The 24,544-nt window shown below is 40.0% G+C and overlaps 1 protein-coding gene across 1 annotated transcript; it reads left to right on the top strand.

Annotated features, from left to right (window-relative positions):
• Positions 1-24: 24 nt before the first annotated feature.
• Positions 25-20,674, top strand: LOC131134483 (sorting nexin-19-like). Its single transcript, XM_058079823.2, has 14 exons — positions 25-187; positions 1,408-1,680; positions 2,111-2,305; positions 3,170-4,348; positions 5,136-5,334; positions 5,808-5,908; positions 5,992-6,111; positions 6,834-6,943; positions 7,299-7,392; positions 7,502-7,661; positions 8,439-8,565; positions 17,836-18,020; positions 18,216-18,303; positions 18,606-20,674. Exons 2-14 carry the CDS (start codon positions 1,477-1,479, stop codon positions 18,727-18,729), a joined length of 2,886 nt encoding a protein of 961 aa, XP_057935806.2. The 5' UTR covers positions 25-187; positions 1,408-1,476; the 3' UTR covers positions 18,730-20,674.
• The last annotated feature ends 3,870 nt before the right edge of the window (positions 20,675-24,544 follow it).

Raw genomic sequence — 24,544 nt, 5'->3', positions numbered from 1 at the left:
CCCTTCAGCATCCATACTAACATAAATGGTATGGATGAAGGTACAAATAAACACATTTCGCGACGATAGCCATTTTTGTACGAGGTCACGAGGGGTGTGTCGTCTAGCTAATGACGTCACACTACAGGAAGTAAACATTCGACCACAGCTATCTTGTCGATTGGACATTTTTTATCATTTTACTAAGGTAAGAGTCAACCTTTAATGTTATTCTGTTTAATATAGAACCACATGATTATTTCATTTTTGTACATCGACTGTGTCAGTTTGGTCTCGCTGCGGAGACGACGGTGGGGTGAAAACCCAACATTAATGTAAGACATATTGAGTGAATATTATGACGAGTATGATATGAATAGTGCGATGTAACATGCATAAATTATCTTGTTGGTTGGCAATGTTATTTGGTTTGTTGCCACCGTTAGTTGCCTACGTTGAAAAGGGGGATTGGAGACATTTTGGTCATTAATCACATCGAAGCAAAGTAGCGGTTAGCTCAGATATTAAATTATTTTGCCGTTAGAGGCATTTGGAGCTCTAAACATATATTATGATGAACTGGAACAGAATGAAAACGAGCTCATTAAAGCGGGGGTGTTCAAAGTGCGGACAGGAGCACTTTTTAGTCTTTTTCAGTGTCCCTCCGCATATTGGAAAAGCGAAATGACTCAATATTCATTCATTCATACATTATTCTACCGTTTATCCTCACGAGGGTCGCGGGGGTGCTGGAGCCTATCCCAGCTGTTTTCGGGCGAGAGGCAGGATACACCATGGACTGGTGGCCAGCCAATCACAGGGCACATATAGACAAACAACCATTCACACTCACATTCATACCTATGGACAATTTGGAGTCACCAATTAACCTAGCATGTTTTTGGAATGTGGGAGGAAACCTCCGAGTACCCGGAGAAAACCCACGCATGCACGGGGAGAACATGCAAACTCCACACAGAGATGCCCGAGGGTGGATCGAAGTCTGGTCTCCTAGCTGTGAGGCCGGCGCACTAACCACTCGACCGCCGTGCAGCCATGACTCAACATGTTATTAGTTATTATAATATTTTGCTTTGTCGCATTGCATTTAAACATCTTTATCCTTTAATCTTTAATTGATTAATAATGTAAAAGGCAGAAAAAAATCATAAAAATTATTCCGATTCCGAGATTGATGATGCAACCTTCATTTTAAATTGGTGTATTGGCGATACTAGTCCTCTAGAGTATTTACTTGGAATCAGAACAATACCAAATCTTGCGGTATCGTACACCACTATTTGCTCATTTCAGTACAAATCCAATCTATATTTATATCAACAATATGGTTGGTTTTGATATCGTGCTCAAAAAAATATCAATATATTGCCCAGCCCTACAGGTAACACATTGTCTTTTATTTTCTAGATCTGATGCTGATGCACACGTGAGCTCCACCTGCCATCTTGACAGTGTCAAGCCAAAGACTCTCCCAGCATGTCGGAGGTGCTGGGACAGAGATGTTTGGTGGTCTTGGGTGTGCTCTTGGCTTGGCTGGTGCTTTTTCATTTGCTTGTTAATATCTGGCTGCTCTGCATGTTCACCAGCCTGCTGGTGGTGCTTGGGGGGTGGCTCGGCTCCCAGGCGGTCTTGGAATCTAACAGTGTGATTCACCTGGAGAGGTTCATCACATTTCAACAGGTAAATCACTGTGTACCTTTCAATTTAGTAGGTATTGCAGTCGTAGAATCCAAAGTCCAGCATGTCCTGTGGCAGGTTAAAAAAAACCAAAGACATTTAACATAGTAGCATGCATCAGGACATCACAAAATATGATTAGGGCCACACTGAGCAGTGTTTCTGCAACCTGTTTGTGATGGTGGGTTGACTAATACAGTATATATAATTTACCCTGATGCATGTGCATGTAGTAATTCTAATGGACACTGTAGTTGAGAGGAATAACATTGAAGGAGTGACAACTTTCACCTGTCGCTTCTTTGTGTTTTTTTTTTATTTAAATGTCACTAATAAGACTTGAGTCACCTGTCAATTCTTTTTGCATTTTGAAGCTCTACTCCTTAAGGTCCAACAGTGCAAAATGTGAAATTGCCTGATTGCTACTTTTCAGATTCCTTCCTCTCTGGAGGATGAGCATGGCTTGGACCAGGAGATCCACAATACTGTGGGGAAAATCATCAGGGACTTTGTTATTTCCTGGTACTCGACTGTGTCTTCTGAGAGGGGCTTTGAAAAGGAGGTTCAAGAGGCCATGATATCCATGTTCATGGAGCTGAAGATGCGCGCAAAGCAGGTGGACAGAAAGGTAGCATTCTTTGTGTTATGAAAAATAAATATATGACTATATATGTATTGTAATCTACTAATTTAATTTCTACTATGCTACAGTATTCTGGGTATATAGAGATTGAGATTGTATGATTGGCAAAAGGGCTCACATCATTTATGCCATTGTTCCATGGAACAAACATGCCAAGGCGCTGAAACCAATGCACAGAGTGAACAGAGTGAAAATTCATTCATTCATTCATTTTCTACTGCATATCCTCACGAGGGTCGCGGGGGTGCTGTCTTCGGGCGAGAGGTGGGGTACACCCTGAACTGGTCGCCAGCCAATCACCGGGCGGCAGGCAAAATGATCAAGTTAATTTTCTTTTATTGGGTGATTGATATATTATATTTTATTATTTATTATAAAAGTGGCAGAACTGCATTTTATAAGAGCACGGCCTGGACCTGTTCCAATGAAATACATGCTCTGCCGCAACTAGGAATAGAAAAGGCACATGCCGTGTTGCGTGAAGGAGGCTACGCATTGAAGAGAAATTTTGCACACATGCATGCACATGCAAACACACACACAGTTCAGTTGCAAATGTGAAAATTGTAAATAGTTCATGGTGTCATGGTTATATTTGTAGAAAAATCTATATACTTTGCTGAAATTTTGCTGAAACTTACCCATTATGTTCGAGAATGGGAAAAGGTAGAAACATTTTTTTTCTGTTGAAAGAGTCTTTCTTTTGGTACATGTCCATATAGTTCAAGAACACAATATTCCTTAAAAAAATCAGTCAAAATTATGAAAATATAGCCAGTAGCGAAAACTGTCTGGGATTGAATGAGTACATTTATCACCAACAGTTTTTGGCCTTTTGTATCACTGCAGGGACTGACCCAGAGGATTTTGGAGCTGTTTGGTTGCCATCTGCAGGACTACCTCAGAGCCAAAGAGCTTGTTGTGCAGCAGCAGGGGTCTCCCAAAAGCAGCTATGAGAGCAAGAAATTGTGGCTGGCGTACTCTGGGGTTACCACACCTCACTTTGTCATGACCGGAGAGACAGCAGAAGTCAATTACACCCGAGCACTGGTGGACTTACTGCTGCATGTCTTAGTGCCCCGGCCTCACTTGGAAACACGCACTGGACAATTTGTTGTCGGAGAGCTCATCACCTGCAACGTCCTGCTCCCTCTTTTTGAGAAGTTGTCTGACCCTGACTGGTTAAATCTTTTCATGATAGAAATATTTGGCAAAACAAAGATGGATGGAGAGGAGGTCTTAAATTCATCTTCATCCCCACTCCCTGAGGAATTACAAACCACTCAGCAGCAAGTGACCACATTGGAGCTTCAGAACAATACTCATGTCCCTCCGCCAAAAGCTCAAACAGAAACTGGAAATTCCACAGAGATGGCCATGTCTGAACTTGCTGTGTCTAATAAGGATGAGGTAGAGACTGCGGACTGTCAGGAGACTCAAACTGAAGATGACACAGCTCAGTTGTTCTCAAGAAATTTAAGGAGAGGAAGCAAATCAAACCCCTTTTACCAAGAAAATGATTCTGACTTGGACTCTCCGTTCGGTGACTATACGCAGAGTTCCATAGACTCGCTGGTCATGATTGGACAAGAGGAGGGCTTGTATGACCAACAGAAAGAATATGGTACATCTGTTGATAGTAACAATAGTAATGACTTGGAGGATCTGTGTTCCATTCAGGAAAATGGCTCCTTCCCTCAAGGGGCCAATTCACAGACATTAGAGCATCCAAATGACTCACTGGAAAAGAACGCTGATAGCACTCCCATCAGCAACCTTCGGAACTTGGAATGCGAAAGTAGCTTAGCGAGGGAGTTTCCTCTGGTTGTAGAACCAATCGGGAACACCAATGAAGGGACTGCCATGAGCCCCTTACAAGGGTCTTCACCCTTGCCTTCATTTAGTTTTGAGCCTCTAAGCAGCCCCGATGGACCAATTATTATCCAAAACCTTCGAATCACTGGCACCATCACAGCAAAGGAACACCGTGGCACCGGCTCACACCCTTACACTCTTTACACCATCAAGGTAAGAAGGGTCATGTACAGTGAAACCCATTTATGTCGACTGACTCATCACGTTTTGGTCCACTGTGTTCTTAAGTACAGCGGCATTACATAGACTGCTTTTACATCAAATTTGAGACCCAAATTTTTGTATTTGATTTATATTTTTTCTTATGTAAGGATGTACATATTCTGTATTTTCTGGACTATAAGTCGCTCCGCAGTATAAGTCGCACAAGGCCAAAAATGCATAATCAGGAAGAAAAAAAACATACATAAGTCGCATTTTTGCGGGTAATTTATTTTACAAACTACTTGACCAAAACAGACATTACGTCATCTTGGAAGGCAAGTTCTAACAATAAAAGAATAGAGAACAGGCTGAATAGGTGTAAGATATGCTAACACAATGCTTATTCAGCTACACAAAAAATAAACATGAACAGAAAAGGTGTCCAGTGTTTATGCAACAAACAGTTTTTTCTTTTATAAGTCGCTCTGGAGTATAAGTCGCAAGAACAGCCAACCTATGAAAAAAAGTGTGACTTATAGTCCAGAAAATATGGTAAATGCTTTGGATAAAGTTTTCTAGTTTTACTAATAATATAGAAAATAGATGAGTTAAAATGTGTTGTAATAACTAAATTACCAAATAGGTTCATGATGCGACTGAGGTTTTTCAAAACTGACTTGGACTGTCCGTTCTTTCAACAACATGAACCACCTTAAGACAAATAGGTTCTAACTTCACACTTCTGATTTTATCATTTATTTATTGACATTTTTTTTTGGGTTGTGATGACTTTCAGTATGAGACGGCGATGACTTGTGAAAACCCAGTGCACATCCAACCCTGCTCTGAAGATGGCAACACATTGCACATAGGTTTCGAAAGTTCTTCTTCCATTCAACCGGTGGCATATCACATGGTCAACAGGCGATACAGCGAATTTCTCAACCTACAAACACGAGTGGAAGAGAGAACAGACCTCAAGAAACTCATCAAAGGTAGGTTAACGTGCTAAGACGCTAACGCTAAGCTCTGGTTGACTTACTGGAAACAGTTTTCAGTTCCAGAACAGCTGAGCTGAGTTACTTCAATCAATCCTGAGTATGCTCACTCTGTTTTTGTCCATAAGGGTTTATCTGAAGCATTCTTAGCGGCTATCCACAGAGAAATGATGTTCTGGGTGCCCTGAAACCATATTTTTTACTTATTGATCTGTTCCAGTTTGTATGGAACTATTTAGTAATCCGCCATAGTGTGGATGCAATTTTTTTTCAACCCAGCAAAAAAGAAAAAACATCTCAGGAACATCCTTGTGTAGACGGGGCCTTAGTCTGGCCACTCATGTTGGACCAAACCGTTGGACCGACTGTAGAGTCTAGATTGCCCATTAAACTATATTAATAATACGTGTTTAGCATTTAAACCAACAGTCATGTTTTTTTTACAAATTATACGGTATTATGTTTTGAAGGTGTAAAAGGTCCGAAGAAAATCTTTCCAGACATGCCGTTTGGAAACATGGACAGTGACAAGATCGAGGCTCGGAAAGGAATGCTTGAGACCTATCTAAAGGTGCATAGTTCATTTACGTTTGATAAAATCACTAATATTCTCCACTCGATGTGTTTTAAATATGACATTTTGACATTTTTCAGCATCTCTGTGCTATTCCCGAAATAGCCAACAGTGAACAGATGCAAGAGTTTTTGGCTCTGAATACGGATGCTCGGATTGCCTTTGTCAAGAAACCTTTTATTGTCTCACGCATCGACAAGGTTTGTTACTGGTCTTGTTTTCAAGCCTCATAAGTCAAACAAATATTTTTGATGATTGCTATATGTGACAATATCATCGGAATACAGTGTAATCATTGTTTTTTATTAGCAAGCTAGTAGGATGTTAACAAATGTTTTGTGATAAAATATACATTACCAACCCAGTAGGACACACGCAGTGTACTATTAAAGGGGACCTATTATGTGTCATGTTTTTCTTTCACTTTTCTGACCTATAAATGTTGTTCCAATGTTATATTCTTGTGTTAAACCTACATACTTATGTAACCGGAAGTCCTCGGGAGCGCTTCGGAGTGTGACCAATCACAATGGAGTGCAGCGCACCTAGAGAATGGCTGAGGGTGGAGTAAATTAAACAGACCGTTTAGGTTGGAAGCAGGAAGTCCATGGAAACACTGCCGAAAGCGGTGCAGAATCTGGAAGATCTGGAAAGCTTTCTGTGTGGAGTATTGTGTGTAGCTGCTCTATAGGAGTCAACAACTCAATACAAAGTCCCAAAATTAGCATAATAGGTCCCCTTTAACACAACAAGATGTGCCATATTGTATGCGAACCAGAAAATGTACACAAACCAAGGCCAAATTGTTGTGTACATTTTTTACTTAAACAGCGAAACACACTAATGAATGCAATGAACTGTACTGTTTCCTGTATTTTTAATAAAAACAAATTTTTACCTCATTCATTGCATATTTTTGCAGATTGTGATGAATGCAATAGTGGACACACTGAAGACGGCTTTTCCTCATTCAGAGCCCCAGAGCCCTACTGAGGAAAATGAAGGCGAGGTGATCACTGACAAAAAGAGCAAGTATGTAAATGTCATTAATTCATTAAAATACCAGTTCATTGTTCAACGTAAAAAGAAATATTTAAAAATTCACTGTCCAACTGACTCAGTCAGTGGGTGGATCCTAACACCGGATTGGTTACCTGGCCTATCACAGGTCACAGGTTGATTCCAGATAATGGAATGATGCAGAGAAAGTGAAAATATTCTGATACACCGAATGGCACTATTTACCTTTACCTTACCTTTACCTATTAATAATGTATAGGAGTGTGTTGCTACCACAGTAACACAAAAAAAAGCCTGTAAATGTTTGGAGTGTTTGGTCTACCTCCAGTGAATAAGCAAAAATGATTTTCTTCCTCACTTTCTCAAGGTCACGCTTGAAATTCTCCAGTAAAAGCATCCCGTTTATGAATGGCTCCGATATTAGACCACCTGTTTTGTTTAGCTTGGAACAAACTCACACAGTAAGTTAGTGAATTTTCACTGGTCATCCTTTTTTCCTACATTTAGTTACACAATACCAATGTTACGCTCCTTTTAAATGTCTTGTCTTTCTTTGCTTTCTATTCGCAGATGTTTAATGGGATGTCTTTGGTGGATCTGCAGTTTTTTATCTCGAAACAAGAGAAACTCACCATGACGTCCATGCCAAACTGTGGGGATAGAGATAGTCCATTGGTTACAGAAACCGGACATTGTCAACATAAATGCTCCACTGAAAGTCAAGGTCGTGGTAAGACAGGAGTCGGCTATATTTTACAAATATACTTTGGACTATAAATTGTTCTGGTGTATAACTCGTATCAGTCAAAAAATGCATCAGGAAGAGGAAAAAACTTATAACAAGCATTTTATTTGATACTGGTGCCAAATTGTTATTTTTGAAATGATACCAGTATTTAAACAGCCCCTGAAACGATACTTAATAAAATTAAATTTTGTCCTCAAACTATTTGTTTTGTATTTTTACGGGATACCATGACCTGCAAGTTGAACAGGGTAGAATTTGAAATGCTTTAATGTAATGTAAATAAAATTATAACTTCAGTAACTAATACATGTCATGATCTGAAATAACATTTAAAACAAATTGCCGTGTTATCACAGAAAAGGTACAAAATATTTTGTAATGCATATTTTAATGTCATTTTTGACAAGTTGTCTGCATCCCCACCCAACAGTTGAGAATTAAAACTGTTTTTGCTGGCAAAAGCTGCCGCATTATTGTCTGTCCACCAGAGGGCGCTGTTAGTAAATGAATGAGATTGTGATATCAGCAGGTGCATACAGTGTTACTGCAATGATAACCATGTACTGTATTTAATGCAAAAATACTGTATGAACATTTGACCTTCAAATGCTGCCTCCATTGCACAATAAGCCATTATTTGTTTATCTTACATTTAAATGTTTTAAATTATTGCAAACTATTGCACGCTCATAAATTTGAAGTTCAGTGGTTGTGCTACTGTAGTTTTAACTTGCATGACTTTATGTGTTTTCCATGAAGCCGAGACGGCGTTGGCTGATGTGGCGTTGAACATCCTGTGTCTGCTCATGAGAGAGCAGTGGAGCTGGCTTTGCACGGAGAATATTCAAAGGACCATCAGGCTGCTCTTTGGGACCCTGATTAACAGGTGACACACATTCAGACAGCAGGGATCCTCAAACTGGAATCCGGGGACTCCTGGGGTCTGCGAGCCATTGATTAAGAGTCCACATTTGACATATTTTTTTGCAGTCAATTATTGAAGTTATGCCGTAAGTGTTACATGTAAGATATTAATGAGGATGGCCGGATATGATGTCTCCCTCTGGCGGCTTTTAAATTAGCACCTCACAACACATACAATCTATCACATATGGTTAAAACACACGAAGCACCCGGTGTACTAAACCAAGGCTCAGTCTTGGACCAGACTTGGTCCAACTCTGGCTGGGCCAGACATTTCCAGTTGTCAGTCATCATAAGGTATGATAAATAATAACCATAACTGGAATGTAATGACAAAGCAAACAATTCTTTTGTTTGCCTTTAAATCTGATTATATCTGAAAAATGTGTTCAAATACTTGCCTGTCATATCGCTTTTTAAAGCCAGTAATCCTGCTTGGAAAGTTTTCCTGTCAAAAAACTGACATCAGCTCCGTCTGTGGATTCATCCACTGCACCATCAGCCTATTTCGGCTCTTAATTCAAGCCAGCCAATGTCAGAGGTGTCTGACAATAGTATGTTTTTAAATGCCGTCAACGGTTTTAGTCTGTAAAGGGCCTTCCATGATAAAATGCATAGTGTAACGGGATGTTGCTGTTGCTCTTTGTTGAGCTATGACAATCGCATCATCGTGCTACCGCTCCGGTTGCAATCAAACTCTGCATTTTTGATTCTCTCCCATGAGATTCCACAGAAAAGTACAATGACAACATTTGTCAGACGATTTGAGGTACTGGTTACACCGGTATGGTTCGTTCATACGGTCATTCGTGCTGCTAAATGGATAATTTACATTTTTACCATTCAACATGTCCGAAAAGGAGTAAGTAGAACCTGAGTTCATGTCGTCCCACCTCCAGCAGTTATTAATGTGTTCACTTCCTGTGTTGCCAATAATTCCTGTCAAGTTGCTTACTATCTGTGTTTAGTCATGATAATTTGAAATCGGACTCATACACACTACTCCATTCTCCTTAAACAAGAAGAAAAGCCTCCAATACACTCCCAAGACAGTCTGCTACTGTGTACTCCTGCTCCAGTGATGTGACCTCATGCTCCCTGGGGTGTCGGTACGGGAATATTGTTGCTTCATTTTGATACAGACTCTGCTATTTTAAGATGTTCCACTGGCCAACTATGAAAGGCCTCGTGCTTTTGTTTGGCCTTGTCTATATTAGGCAGCAGTCTGTCAGCATCGCAGTGACAACTCTGTGTGGCAGGTATCTGCTATCATTTGTCATTTCTTTGGACAGAGCATCTTCTCCCCTCTAGTTAAAAAGAAATAGGTATGTTTTTCTTTGAGATATACCATATGTCGTGTAGAGAATGGGGTCGCTGATGGTTATGTTCACAATGGCAAAATATGATAGTAATTCATCAACCTTGTTGGACTATGGTCTATGGAGGTTGCTTTACATTTTTGACCAAACTGCCACTCCTAATATCAGGTTACAATTGAGTGCATCACATAATCAGTTCACAGTTCCACATGTCCAATAGGAGTAGGAAGAAGCAAAGCTTATTAAATCCTACCCCTCCATCTGGTACTTTTACAATCAGTAACTGTTACATTTGGTCACTTCCTGTCTTTCTGATATAATTTAAGTTTTTTTAATTATTATTTTGTATATTTATTTTGTATTCATTTTTTATTTATAATTTAATTGTACTTATTTTTTATGTATTTTATTTATAAATTTTATTTATTTATTTTATTTATAAATTTTATATATGTATTTTAATACAATTATATGACAGCACAATCCTAATTATATAAGATTTTACCAAAAGTAGGTTTTATCCTGAAATGAACAGAAAGATTATTTTATAACAGTTGGGTCTTAACTATAAGTATAAAATTGTTGTTAATTTCATTTCCAATAATTCTTTCTTGTGACCTCTAAAACTCCATGAGGTATGCTTTTGCTTTCATAAGGCGATTGTGACAACTCTGCAAAGTGGACCTTTTCTGTTTCTGTTCAATGTCTAAATCCTGCATCAGCAATATGTCATTAATGTCGTCTGACTCTCAATGGTTCCCAACCTTTTCTACGCTCCAGACCCCAACACTAGTCTGCGATTTTAAAAATGAAGGTAAATTTTGAGGAAATTAACACTGAATTTGAAAATTTCCTCCTCATGCATCTGTCCAGTGTTGAATTGTAACCATGCACGGTGGAACTTATTTAAGTCAACCAACTCATCAAGTCCTGACCCATTGAGTTCAGACCTGCCAAAATACGACATGCCTTTGAATATTCAGCGCTGTTCTCTGGGTACACATTTAAAAAGTTTCTGTGTGTAGTGTGAGGTGCAACTCCCAAAAAGAATCCCCCTATATTTGGTTATACCGACAACCGCTTATGTCGACATGAGCGAGCCAATCCGAGTCTTTCACTGCACAAGTGTATCCTTTTGGGATATGTATTGGCTTCCTTTACTGTGCAGCATAATTCGCATATCCAAAGTCCAAATAGCGCAACAACTCCCCCCCAGTCCTCTTCTGCACCTGTCACACAATGATTGATTGATTCTTTATTTTTACTTCCTAAAATAGGATATTAATGCTCACATAAACACAGCCCATGGCACCGCGAGTCCGTAATGACAGCTTAATGTTTGAGGTGAGGATGAGGGTAGGAACGGATGATTCAAAGCCTGTCAGCAGCTTTCTTAGGGAATGACCTCGGTCTTTTCATGTTTCTTGCACTCCCTCCGTTGCTTCACTGTCCAAGGATCTTTATCTGGCAGTTCGAGGCTGGTTGGCTTGAGTTTCAGTAGGGACTTCTTGCTGCATAATACATTATTTGGAAAGCATTTTTTAGTTTGGTTGAAACTTGAAATTGCAATAATTTTGGCAATGTCCAGAGCTATGTCAAAAAAATGAGATTATTGTGTAAAATTAATTTTCTTCCGTGATATAATTCAAATTTTGAAACCTGAAATCAGAGTTATTCAAAACCTTTTATGTCTTAATTTAGATTTTTATGGCATACAGCTCAAGAAAACCGAAAACCGAAAATATTCTGACAGTCTCAAAAGACTCTGTTTCCTAATTTGGGCTTGGGACCTCGGCTTTGGATAGAAAGAATTGGACTGTTGGGCACTGGTCTAAGGTCCTGTTCTCTGGCGAAAGCAAACATTGTCTCTCTTTTGGAAATCAAGTTCCTATGGTCTAGAGCAGGGGTCAGCAACCTGCGGCTCCAGAGCCGCATGTGGCTCTTCAGCTTCTTTGTTGTGGCTCCCTTTGCAATGTTTGAATATTTTTTAACACCCGAGTGGGGAAAATGCATGTGTTTGTAATGAGTTTAAAAAAATCCAACTTTGTGTGAGACCATGAATGCATCCTGACTGAGTTCTGACAGCAGACAGGATGCTATTCAGTTCTCTCTCACACAAGTAAACATGAAGGAAAATAAGTAATACTTTACCATGGGCTGCACGGCGGACGAGTGGTTAGCACGCAGGCCTCACAACTAGAAGACCCGAGTTCAATTCCACCCTGAGTTTGCATGTTCTCCCCGTGCATGTGTGGGTTTTTTTCCGGGTACTCCGGTTTCCTCCCATATTCCAAAAACATGCTAGGTTAATTAGCGACTCCAAATTGTCCATAGGTATGAATGTGAGTGTGAATGGTTGTTTGTCTATATGTGCCCTGTGATTGGCTGGGCACCACTGAATGGTGAAGTAATACTTTCCCAGAACTACTTGATAATTCCAAAAAATATATTAGAGATCATTTTTTAAAAAGACTGGTGCATGGGAACTTGTTTGCCAGAGTAAACAAATCAGGTAAGTTTACTGTACTTTACACATATATTTATGTAAGTTTATCTCCAATACTAGCAAGAGTACTCCAACTCGTCTTTTGTTATCTGAACTACTTTGATACCCCCTAATTGTTTTAAACATACTATGTTTTGCGGCTCCAGGTTATTTTTCTTTAGTGTGCAAGGGGGTAAAATGGCTCTTTTCATAGTAAAGGTTGCCGACCCCTGGTCTAGAGTAAGACTGGAGAGGCACAGGACAGAAGCCGCCTAAAGTCCAGTGTGAAGATACCTCAGTCTGTGATGATTCGGGGTGCTGTGTCATCTGCTGGTGTACAATCAAGTGCCAAAATATGACAAAAGTGGCAAATATACAAATATGTCCTAATATGAGGTTAAAAGAAAATAAAACCACAAAAACAGTTTTCCCATAAGGCATTGCGTCTCAGCCTCACATTTATTGGGCTCCTCCGGTGGACAGAAGCAACATGTTCATTAAATAAATTTACTACCAAAATAATAAAATATTTTATTAGTAAAATGTAAAAAACACATTATAGCGAAGGCTTATAATTTTTGTGTGTTAGCGCTGCAATAAATTTGATTTTTAAAAAAGCATTATTAACCTCAAAGATCCGAACACAACATCACTACCCTGTGCTTGCCTTGTAGCCAATTGCAGACATGCCACCATATTTGAAGACTGTGAGGAAAAACATTTGTGAAAAATATTTATTCACTGGCATCTGTTTTGAGATATTTGCAGTATTGATAGAGTATCCATTTTTGTGGGGGGTTCCACCCAGATGGGATTTTAGCAGCTGTAGTCCCTACAGTTTATTTTAGACAGCGGTTTTTCCTGACAGATTTTTCTTTATCGTGTGCTAACACAACATCTGACCTCATGCTTTGTTATGTCAGAAGCAGATGATTCTTCTTGACAGAAATGTGGTATATTAGCTGGTTTTCCTCTAATCCTAATCCTAATATTTTTACTGTAAAGCTGTGATATTATTTTTCATCTTGGGCCAGTGTCTTCATATCCTGGTCTCTGCACAAGGCATGGAGACACTTTTGGAAGCGCAGCTCTGCTGTCAGCCTGAATTCACATCCTGGCAGTGCTGTGTGTGTGGTCAGAACAGTGACAGGCAATACGTGATCGATTTGGTATTGATGAGAAGAAGCGGGGGAGAGAGTTGGTTAAAAAAAAAAAAAGATGCTTGTTACATAATGGGACATGTGCTCTATCCGCATTGCTGCAGTGGAGGAGGTGTGACATCTCTGCACAGAATGTTCCTGGGACAAAAGCAGACTCCTCAAAACTGTCTGAGGGGTTTGTGTCGAACCAATTAAGGTCAATAGAAAAATACTCAAAATAACACGCCGAGCTGAGCTTCCCAATTGTGGTCACGTTGCTGAGGTGCTTTTTTTTTAACCTACGGTGCTTACTTTTTACCAATATGTAAACAGGTTACGGCCAATTTTGGTGATTGTTTATTAGAGTTGGCCGATACGGACCTTAGCATGTATCACAATATTTTTGGGATGTATCACGATATGATGATAATTAAATTCAGTGGAGTCTTGTATAAAAAAGCTACAAACTTTTGCCCATACAATGAAATACTCTTGTCTCAAATTGTAAAGCACATTTATTTATTGATAACAAATATGACCTCAAAGCAGTATGGACAAACTTGCTTAAACCTGTTTAAATCGGGGGCCACAAAATATGGTCCGCCTGCAGTTTGAGACCCTTTGAGACTCTGTGCATTATTATTTAGTGTTAGTCCACATGTAAGATAATATGGCACCTAATTATCAACACTCTTAGGTTACTGAGAACAAGTAGGACATACTGAAACACCATTGGGATGTCTGCAAAATGATCTTGATGAGCGATAAACACTGTTGTAAGTCAGCAGCCGGATGAAGTAACGTGGAAACCCTTTTGGCCTCTTCACAACCCTGGCGTCTGTTTTCACCGCTCACCTGAGTCCTGGGACCTGAGATGTTCCTGGTTCATCCTCTGTCTCCAGAGGCATACTTGTGCGGTGACATTGTCGAAAAACACGCAGGTTTATTTTAGCTCAAATTGGAGCAGAGGTTTGACTCATCTGTGTTTACCATATATGGAAACAAAAATAAACATCCTTTGTGTTGATCTCGTGAATAGTCCAATTTTAGGGAGAAAAACTGACAACTTACAAAACAAAAAAGGTTTTTGGAAAATGTGGTCATGTTACCTCTCAAAAAGTTGGGATGAACATTTAAGAAACAAAAAAAACTACCAGGCAGGGAATAAGAAAGCACATATAGATCAAAGGTAAATGTAATATTTAATACCAGGAATAACAAAACAATCGTACGGAACAAAAAACAATCTCAAAAACATGGAAACAAATATAAACATCCTTTGTGTTGGTTTCAACAAGGTCTCGTGAATAGTCAAATTTTAGGGAGAAAAACTTGACATTTTACAAAACAAAAAAGGTTTTGGGAAAATGCGGTGATGTTACCTCTCAAAAAGTTGGGATGAACATTTAAGAAACAAAAAAACTACCAGGCACGGAATAAGAAAGCACAGATAGATCAAAGGTAAATGTAATATTTAATACCAGGAAAAAACAATCCTCAAAACCAGGAATAGTGAAACAAAGTGCACAAAAACACAAAAAGACTGACTGGAAAACAGCAACAGTGAGTATATCTGGCGATGAAAACTACACATGCCACATTAGGTTCATAAATCGAGACAGTGGGATTTTCCTCTTCATTTTCCCCTGCTTAAAAATATTTGACAGTAGAACTGGAAAACCACTGTGGTTTTGGTAGTAGCAGTACCGCAGTACAGACTTAAGACTCGACCAGACCGCAACATCTACTATAGAATTACTTGGCATTGGTTTTATTTAATTGACTGAAAACTGTGTGTGGCTTTGCTTGGGCCAATAGGAAATGAATCATTACAGTGATTGTCATTAGACTGTAGTGGCGATGACAGCAGAAACCTAATTGGATGAATGTTATTGTAAAAGCAGGGATCTGCTTGAGACTAGATATAGAAGTATCAGCGTCCTATGCACTGAAGTAAGACTGTTTACACAAGCCTCTGTGTGCCATATGTGATATTCCAGGCCCAAGCTGGGATGTCTCGTGTCTAGGTTTTGACCTTCATTAAATCATAGCGACATGACGGTCGCAATAAAACCATGTGTCCGCATTTAAACGACACGTGAAAACAGAGCTAAGGTTTATGAATGCCAGACTGCGCTGAGGCTTGATTGGAGGTGCTGATTTGATGATCCTGAGCCGCCTAGACGGGGCTTTATGCGTCACTGGCAGCAGACATTACAACGGTGGGATCAAAACGGCTTTGCTTCACGAGTAGTGCTTAGAAGGACCTGTCTGTCAACTGCAATGGCATTGCACTAGCATCTCCAAGTATGATGCCGTGCAGTTTTTTACAGTATACCTACTGTATAAGAGACATTATAGCATTCAATACCAAATACATATTTATTATTTTAGTTTTTTTATATTTTACAATGAATGAGTTAAGAGTAGTCAGTGTGCAGCTTGTATAGAGCAACAGTAGTACCAAGTGAGTACTGATATAATTGTGTCTTGCATGGTGGTCTGGGGCTACATGAGCGCTGCAGATACTGGGGAGCTATGGTCCGTAGAAAAAATGAATGCAACGTGTACTGTGACAACAACCTGTGCAGCTGTTTGCCAATGGAATATTCCACTCATAACAGTATGAAGGGATACAATTGTTGTCTACTTTCTGGTTCACAAGCAAGATAACGTTGCGTCTTTCTGGTGATGGTTCGAGTTCCCTCCATAATTTCATGTCCCCCAAATGGCTGTCATTGTTCACAGTCCGCAGATGAATGATCTCATTTCTGGGAATGTAAAGTGTTTTTTGGGATGTTCCTATGGAACATAGGGATGTTCTTCTTTCAAGCATCTGTGTGTGTGTGTGTATAAATACACATTTAATAAATACACATTTATCCTTCAAGCTCAGGTTCAGCGGTTTAAGGGTTTTGTGCAGGATCTTAGCTTAGATCTCAGAAGAAGGACAAAGTTAAGAAACCAAAAAGATACCACTTCCACACTGAATTGGAGGATAAGTTCTTTTTCACTCTCATCAGTGTAACATAACTGACGCCCAGTGACCAGAATGCTACGTATTAGTTGACTTTCAATATGTTTTGACCAGTCAACCACGAAACAGCGATCATGTATTATTTGTAATATGTTAACATATATTATTAACATGTCCGAAGCGCAAAGCCGTGAGGGATGGCTGTCCTCTGCTTCTTTCTAATCATTTACGAACATGCGACATTGTGCCTACGTGATGGAAGGCCACGATGCCAACAAACCGCCGTAGGTTCAAAAATCCCGTATTCTCTGTCAAACGTCTCAAGCAAATGTGCAAGTAATGGCTACGTTCCATTATGTCAACAAGGTGAGTCAGCCAATCCGAGGGCTGTCCACTTAAACGGGTTCCACTGTGGTATGAAAGCAAAGCAAATGACCAATTCTGTGTCTATTGATGCCACTCAGTCAAAAACACTGGTTGGCACTGTGAAGTCCGAACGTTTGTAATACTTCATCCATTCCTAGTCGTTTACATTTTGTGTGTTTTACAGGTGTTATCCATTGATATAACTTTTTTTCACAAACTACCAGCTGGGTATTATCTTCCGTTTTTAGTGTTTTCCAAGCGTGACTACCACTGTGCCTGAATGCCTTTTTTTAGCTTTTACTTGGTGCTTTAAATAACCTTCCTTCCTAGTCTGGGTGGTGACTGTCTGTGTTTCCACCCGCTCGGATGGTAAATGTGGGTGTGAAAGAGGTCAGGACAGAATGAAATAGTCAAGGTGCCCCCGCACTCCCCAGACTATTGCATTTACTCATCACAAGACCTTAAATGTGACACTAATGCTAAAGTCTTTAGGGGAACCGTACTGTGATTGCGGCTGAAACCATGCCAAGTGAAGACCCCAAAGCCAAAATCCCCGTGGGAATGCAATTCATGGTTTTTTTCTTAAATGGATTACTTGGTCTGACAACATGATAATTCAGTGTTGGTCACGATCCCAATGCATTGAACTCCTCAGCCACTTTGTATGCCAATACTGATGGGAGGTCATCAGACTGTTATTGGGCGTTGACATGACATTACATGTGAAACGGATGCCTGTCTGTGTGGCTGTACATTGTGGAAACCTCACTCCATGACACCTTAAGAGCTGTGTTGGACAATGAGTTGACAGCCTGGGGCTTTTAACTCATTGGCTGGAACGTCTTTATATTCAAAGAAGTCATATTATTGTCACAGATTACCCATAATCAATGAACAAAACCGCTGTTTTAAATCTCAACAGTTCTTGTCTATTTGCATATTCCAGATGGCTGGATGTGAGTGTGGCCAACCTGACATGTACCAGATACTGGGTATATTACCTTCAGGCCATCCAGGAGTCTGTGTGGCCAGGAGGAGTTCTGCCCACTTCCTTTGAAACAGAACGAAGTCAGAGTCAGAAGGACGACACCAAGGAGCAAGCCTTGCATTGTCTGATGAGTCTTATACCAGGTACACAAGTAGGGTTGACAGTATGCTGCATGCTGCAATACTCCAGCACTCTAATAAGCTTTACAGTCCTAGCTTGCATCAAATAACGCATCAACAGAACCATTTGTGCTTTGCTCACTGTCTTCATTTCTGTATGTATATGAATCTGAGCAGGACAACCAATGTTTATGGAGTCCATGCTTTTGTGTCACCCAGAGTTAATCTCAGATTTGCTTGGCCCAGACAAGTACAAGATCAGCTGGCGGACTGTTCTTGACTCCTTCCAGGATCCCAACATTAACAGGTGAGCGTCACGTAAACGTCTTACGCAGCTCATGACTGTTACGTATTGTATATTTGATCTAGCCACTCCCCAAAAGAGCTGCGACCGTGCCCCACACGCGACCGTGATAAGTCAATTTCTGCAAATTAGCATTCTTTCATTATAAGTGTAATATTTTTGTCGTTAGAAAAGCTTAGAAAACCCTTAGGAATAATCCCGCCAACGGTGGTACCAATGTCAGCTTCGTATATAGTATGTATATATGTATGTAAATCCTTCCGGCCACCCTCATGCCCATTTAATTCCCATATCCTGTTTTTTAGACACCTGGTTTACTGCCTATGTGACATTTTATTGGAGTTCCTAGTCCCTGAATTACCAGAGCAGAGTTTTCAGAACAGTTTGCTGCAGAGCCCCTCCAAGAACCCAGAGAAGCTCCTGGCATGAGAACATGAGACGACAACCCAAACCAGTTTTTGGTTTTTGTGCCTGATGGGATTCTACTGGTGAGATTAAGCACCCTCAAATGTTACTCGGGACTGTTGCCAAGAGTTCAGACTAACCGTTACACATGCATGTGGTATTGAATAATATGGCTTTGACCAATGAACCTCGTGGGTATTCTGTCCTGACCTCTTGGAAATAAGTATTAGTATTTTGATCCCTTGCTGATTACAACAAAATTTGAACAGTCCAGATTTTTATGGTAGATTTATTTTAACTGAGAAACACAACTTCCAATCCAAGCTATGAGTTATGAACCACTCATCCGCCATGCAGCAGAAACACAACATGTTTCACACAAATAATCCTGATAAATAAAGGTTATGTATCCGTGATCACACACATTAGCCCTGTCCCTTTAGCAAAGTACTCCTAATCTCAACTCTTTATCTGGATAAAAGACACCTGTCACAGTAACAGTCACATCCACCACCATGGGCAAGACCAAAGAACTGGCAAAGGATCTCAGGAACAAGGTGGTAGACCTGCTCAAGACGGGAATGGGCTACAAGACCAAGAGATCACGACTGGAGTAATAATAATTTGGAGGTCAATTACTTATATTTACTAAATTTAATACAAATACATTTCTATTTTTTTTTTACATACAAATGTTTGTTTATCCTCTTTTTACCTGTTAGTGATCCTGTGTTTGGTTTACCCATGATGTGCAGTGAGCTTCATGCCTGGTGCCGTGCTGACTCCTGTTTTTTATGTTAATACATGTTACAAAATAATCTACAGTCACTTTGTTGAATATTTTTGTATTTTAAAAATGAAATGACATATCTTTGCTTGTTTCTCCAATTCAAGTGAATGCCCTACACCATACAAACCATGCTATTCCTTACATAAGCCAGTTTACATACTGTATATGAATGTAGATTCCCAATGTCTGGTGTCTATATTTGGATTTAACTTCGAATGGATGATATTTTTTAGTCATTGTTGCTTGTATTGCTTGGTGATGACTGTTGTATGTGTCGCTTTGCGTGTTTAGAAAAGCACTATGTAATCTCAAATCTAATATTACTATTTCTGTTGTCACAAGCAAAATATTCTCCCCACAGCACCTCGTGTACACTCTAAATATTGTACAAACATGGCAGAGCTTGGTCACGAAGCAGGCTGAAAAGAGCCCCAGTGCCGGTAAAGACCCTCAGTAATAGTGCACGTTATGAGCCCCGATTCCACGAAGTCTATTTATGGAGTTTGTCAGCTTGGGGGATCCACTGGGAAAGACAATTTTCTCTCAGAGCTGCAAACAGTTATGGTTCCGAATGATGTCACTGCATATTGGTTCTCTGGAATGTGTGAGGAGCGTGGGGCTAGACATGTGGAAAGTGCCTTGAGATCATTGTTGTGAATTTGGCCATATATAAATAAATTTGACTTGACTCATGAAGAAAACTTAAAATTTGAGTTCTTCTAGATTGCCTGATCTGCCTTTCCGATTGTATTTGTTGGCATTATATGTTAATATTTAATATTCAATGTTGTTTTTTTTGTTAACCTACATGCTGACCTTTTTTGTCATCATGCGCTGGGATATGCACTGTAAACCTGCATGTAGTGTAACATTACTGACACCTAGTGCCCAGTCTAGAATACTACATATCCCAGCATCTCAGTGTGACTTTAGAATGCCTTATAGTTGTATTTTGTTTCATTTAGCCATTTCTATGCATTTTATGTTCTTTTGGGCCAAACAATTGCTTAAATATGCAAATTTTCCACGTAATAATAGGCCGTAGAATTAATTTCAAAAACCGTGACAGATTGAAGCTGTGAAATTTGAAGCGCAAAGTGGTGATGGACGACTGTACTGTGTTGCACCTCTGAAAAAATGAAGTCAAGTATGAACTAAAAGATTAAAGAGAGACTAAACACTAACAAAAAAGCTGGTGCAATCATTCAGAAGGATGAAAATGTACGTATTCAATGATCTGGAAAGAGATCGCGAACTTGGTGAACTTGCTTACTGGTATTTCAGACTTGCTGGCTTGTTGTGTTCATTCTGTTTAGCCAGCCTCTCGGCTATGTTCTTTATTGGGGGGGTGTCATGAGGTTAAAACGTTACAGTATTTCTTGTTTAGTGAAAAGCTGTCTTGTAGGAATAGCTAATCCCGAAGAAGAAATCAGACCGTGAGCTGTGGCTGTGTTAAGATACAATGGAGTGGGGCCTCTGCCAGCCAGTGACAGTTATTTGGGTGATGTCATCCTCGTTAGCATTCCAGTCAGATGCAATGATGGTCACGGAGCCACCTGAAGCCAAGGCAGTCTTTTAATCTTTTAAGAAAGGATGAAAGGACAGCATTGTTTATGGGAGAGAGGCGGTGTTGTAGACCTCCCCCTCTGTTCTGAAATTGTTTCCCAAATTTGACATAGATGACTTTCTTCAATCCCGAATATTTATATTTTTGTCCTGGAAAATTGACTTCCTAACACTAGTGTCAATCTGGTACTATGGACATTTAGATGGATCCATCTACCCAAGTTCATACAAGGTTAACAACTGTGGATACTTCGGTCTGTATCGTGTATGATATAACTCCCCAGACAGATCAGCTAAGTCATTAGCGCTAGTGTAGTAAATACTTTCAAAATCTTGTTTTTTCTTTCAATCAGTCTGCACAGGATGATTTATATGGAAACCACATGTTCTTCATCCTCAGTCGGTTACATAATCTCCTCTTTCAGCGCCCCTCCTGCGCACATGCTGTCTGACATGCTTTTGCTGTCTGGTTGTTTTCTGAAGGCATGCTCCACCTTCTGCTGTCAAACTCATGTTTTCCTGGCTTACGTAATAAGATGATGACACACACACGCACACACACACACACACACACTGAAGCTCAGACGACACCCATGTTTGAACACATTGGCCTTTACTTGAGACCCCTTCAAAACTGCCCCCTTCAAGTGTTTCCTGCAAACACTGAATAGAAATGAAGGGTGGATGCCAACCTCTTCCAGATGGTGAGCTTCTTCTTTTTAGTAGGTTGGCACTGAATATGACCGGTCTTCTGTAGGCCTGCATGCAGGCCCTCATAGACCCTGTGTCTTTTTTTTAACAGACTTTAAAAAAGCTGTCCAATACTCACAACAGAACGACAGGACCTTCTAGTGGCTACAAGTGTCTGGAATGTTGCTGACCCCCCCCCCAAATACATGAATAAGCTCATCAACACCTTTTCCTCACGAGGGTCGCGGGGCTGTCTTTGGGTGAGAGGCAGGGTACACCCTGGACTGGTCGCCAGCCAATCACAGGGCACATATAGACAAACAACCATTCACACTCACATTCATACCTATGGACAATTTGGAGTCACCAATTAACCTAGCATGTTTTTGGAATGTGGGAGGAGGAGGAGGAGAACATGCAAACTCCACACAGAGATGGCCGAGGGTGGAATTGAACCCTGGTCTCCTAGCTGTGAGGTCTGCGCGCTAACCACTAGACCACCGTGCCACCCCTATAATGAACATAGTCTTGAATAAATACATAAACAAATCTCTGCCAGTGCCAATAAAATCCACACCACGAAAAAAATACTAAGTTTATGAGTTTAAAACCTCCCATATAAACACTAGTATACTGTACAGTACAGCATCCATGTACAGGGTGCTCCAAAAGTGTGGACATATAGGCAAAAATGCATATATTTCAACAATGATTTAAAAATTCTCCTTCTGCTAGAACTGCTCTGCTGCCCCCTGTCTGCTTTCTCTTGCAGTGCATTGCAGGGCACACACCTGACAGCAATCTCAATCAGGCTCACCTTCTTAAGGTGAGCTGGAGACTGACTCCTTGCATTACGTCATATTGTGCATTCTTGTGTATAGAACATTCTGATTGCTTGTTCTCCAAGTTAAGTTCTCCATTCTGGTGAGGACTTGTTTCTATGTGGCTATTCCATCAGCACATTGTCTTCTGTGGTATTCATTCCCACAAATAAATATTCCCTTCTATGCAGTTACATTCATTAGAATATATTTGTACTAATATTTAATACTTTTCTAAAATGATAGTACTTGGTAGTGTTTCAGTGCCTTCAGAGTTGATGAACGCTTCCACCTCCAGATGGCAATAAAAGCCCAAGTGTGTAGTCAGTGCTGCTCTCAGACCTCCAGAGGTTGTTCATGTTCCATGTTTCATTTTGCACCTTGCTGTAAACTTCATCTAATCCCATTATAGACGCTACTGTAAAGTTGCTTTGTATTCTTGATGATTTATGGATACTGTGACTACACAGTAGAGTAGACAGTTGAATTTCACAGGGGTTACATTCCAGGAAATACATCTTTTACATTTACATTCCGATAAAAATGTCGATTTTTGACATGTTGTTCCAGCCTGGGCTATGATGGTGGTTACTTGTGGTTTTATTCGCCATTCGCTGTTGGTAACTAACGTCCAGTACCGCTCAAAAGTTTGGGATCACTTGCAAATGTCTTTGTTTTCCAAAGAAAAACACATTTTCATTCATTTCACAAACATTTTTTTTCCATTTCACAAACATTTTTATCCATTTCACAAACAATTGAAATGAATCAGATGATTTTCAAAGAAGGATCTACATTTTTGCATAGAGGCTTACTATCAACAACTGTCAAAAAAAATCTAAAAAACTAAAACTAAAATCTCTTACCATGCTGTTAACTATTCCCTTCAGAGAGCAGCACAAACTGGGTCTAACAAGGACAGAAAAACGCTGCACAACTGTGCAAGAAGACAAATATCTGAGCGTGTGTAGTTAAAGACAAAGACGCCTCACAGGTCGTCACCTGGCAGCTGCACTAAATAGTAGCCGTCAAACATCACTGTCAGTATCAACTGTGAAGCGGCGACTTCAGGATGTTGGACTTTGGACTTCAGACTGGCCGAAAAACATTTCTAAGTGATCCCAAACTTTTGAGCGGTAGTGTATATGGGCGTCATCCATTTGTGTGACAGGAAGTCAGCTGAGCTGCAGGAGAGCAGCAGTCACTGATTGGAATGGAAAATACACAAAATAGTGAGGCCTGCCGAAAGTCAAGTCATGAACATCAAAGAGAACATAGAACACTTCATCTAACGATCTCCTGAGATAGCAGACAGGGAGACAGTGAAGCTCATTTGCTCTTGTTGCTTTACACACACACACACACACACACACACACGCACGTATACCTCCAAGAGTGTTGTTGTGTTTTGAAAAGCTCTAATGGGTAATTGCCGTGGAAGGTTCAGAGAAAAGGTGAACAGGCCGTCAACCCCCAGTCATCCAAGGTCTGATCCGACATAAGCTGTCAACATTTAAAACAACAATGTACTTTTATTCTGAAGGGGATTTTTAATGGCAAGAACGCTGTGTGGTGCGATTTGAAACCTGCTGTCATAGAAGAGCAACGTTTCTTAGTAGTCTACCGCCATTAAGACGGTATATGTGGCAGGCCTATCTCTTGTTGAGACTGAGAAAGTTTTTATGCATATTATTCTGTACATCGATTCAATTGTCACATATGGCGGTGTCCAAAATCGTTATGTAAGATTGCTAATGCTAATCTCAAGCACATACCGTATTTTCTGGACTATAAGTCGCTCCAGAGTATAAGTCGCACAAAGTCAAAAATGCATAATTAGGTAGAAAAAAACATACATGAGTTGCACAAGACCAAAAATGCATAATCAGGTAGAAAAAAACATATATAAGTCGCTGCAGAGTATAAGTCGCACAAAGCCAAAAATGCATAATCAGGAAGAAAAAAACATACT

This window comes from Doryrhamphus excisus, linkage group LG8 (genome assembly GCF_037039965.1).
Source record: "Doryrhamphus excisus strain RoL-2023G ecotype Guam linkage group LG8, RoL_Dexc_Guam_v1.1, whole genome shotgun sequence".
Classification (NCBI taxonomy): domain Eukaryota; kingdom Metazoa; phylum Chordata; class Actinopteri; order Syngnathiformes; family Syngnathidae; genus Doryrhamphus; species Doryrhamphus excisus.
The sequence above is the reverse complement of the archived record's forward strand: the minus strand, read 5'-3'. Positions and strand labels throughout refer to the sequence as shown.

Excerpts from the sequence above, each read along its gene's own strand:
- LOC131134483 (XM_058079823.2), top strand. The coding sequence starts at position 1,477 with ATGTCGGAGGTGCTGGGACAGAGATGTTTGGTGGTCTTGGGTGTGCTC. Across the intron at positions 7,393-7,501 it reads GCTTGGAACAAACTCACACA|ATGTTTAATGGGATGTCTTT; the intron begins GTAAGTTAGTGA and ends TTCTATTCGCAG. Across the intron at positions 7,662-8,438 it reads CACTGAAAGTCAAGGTCGTG|CCGAGACGGCGTTGGCTGAT; the intron begins GTAAGACAGGAG and ends TTTTCCATGAAG.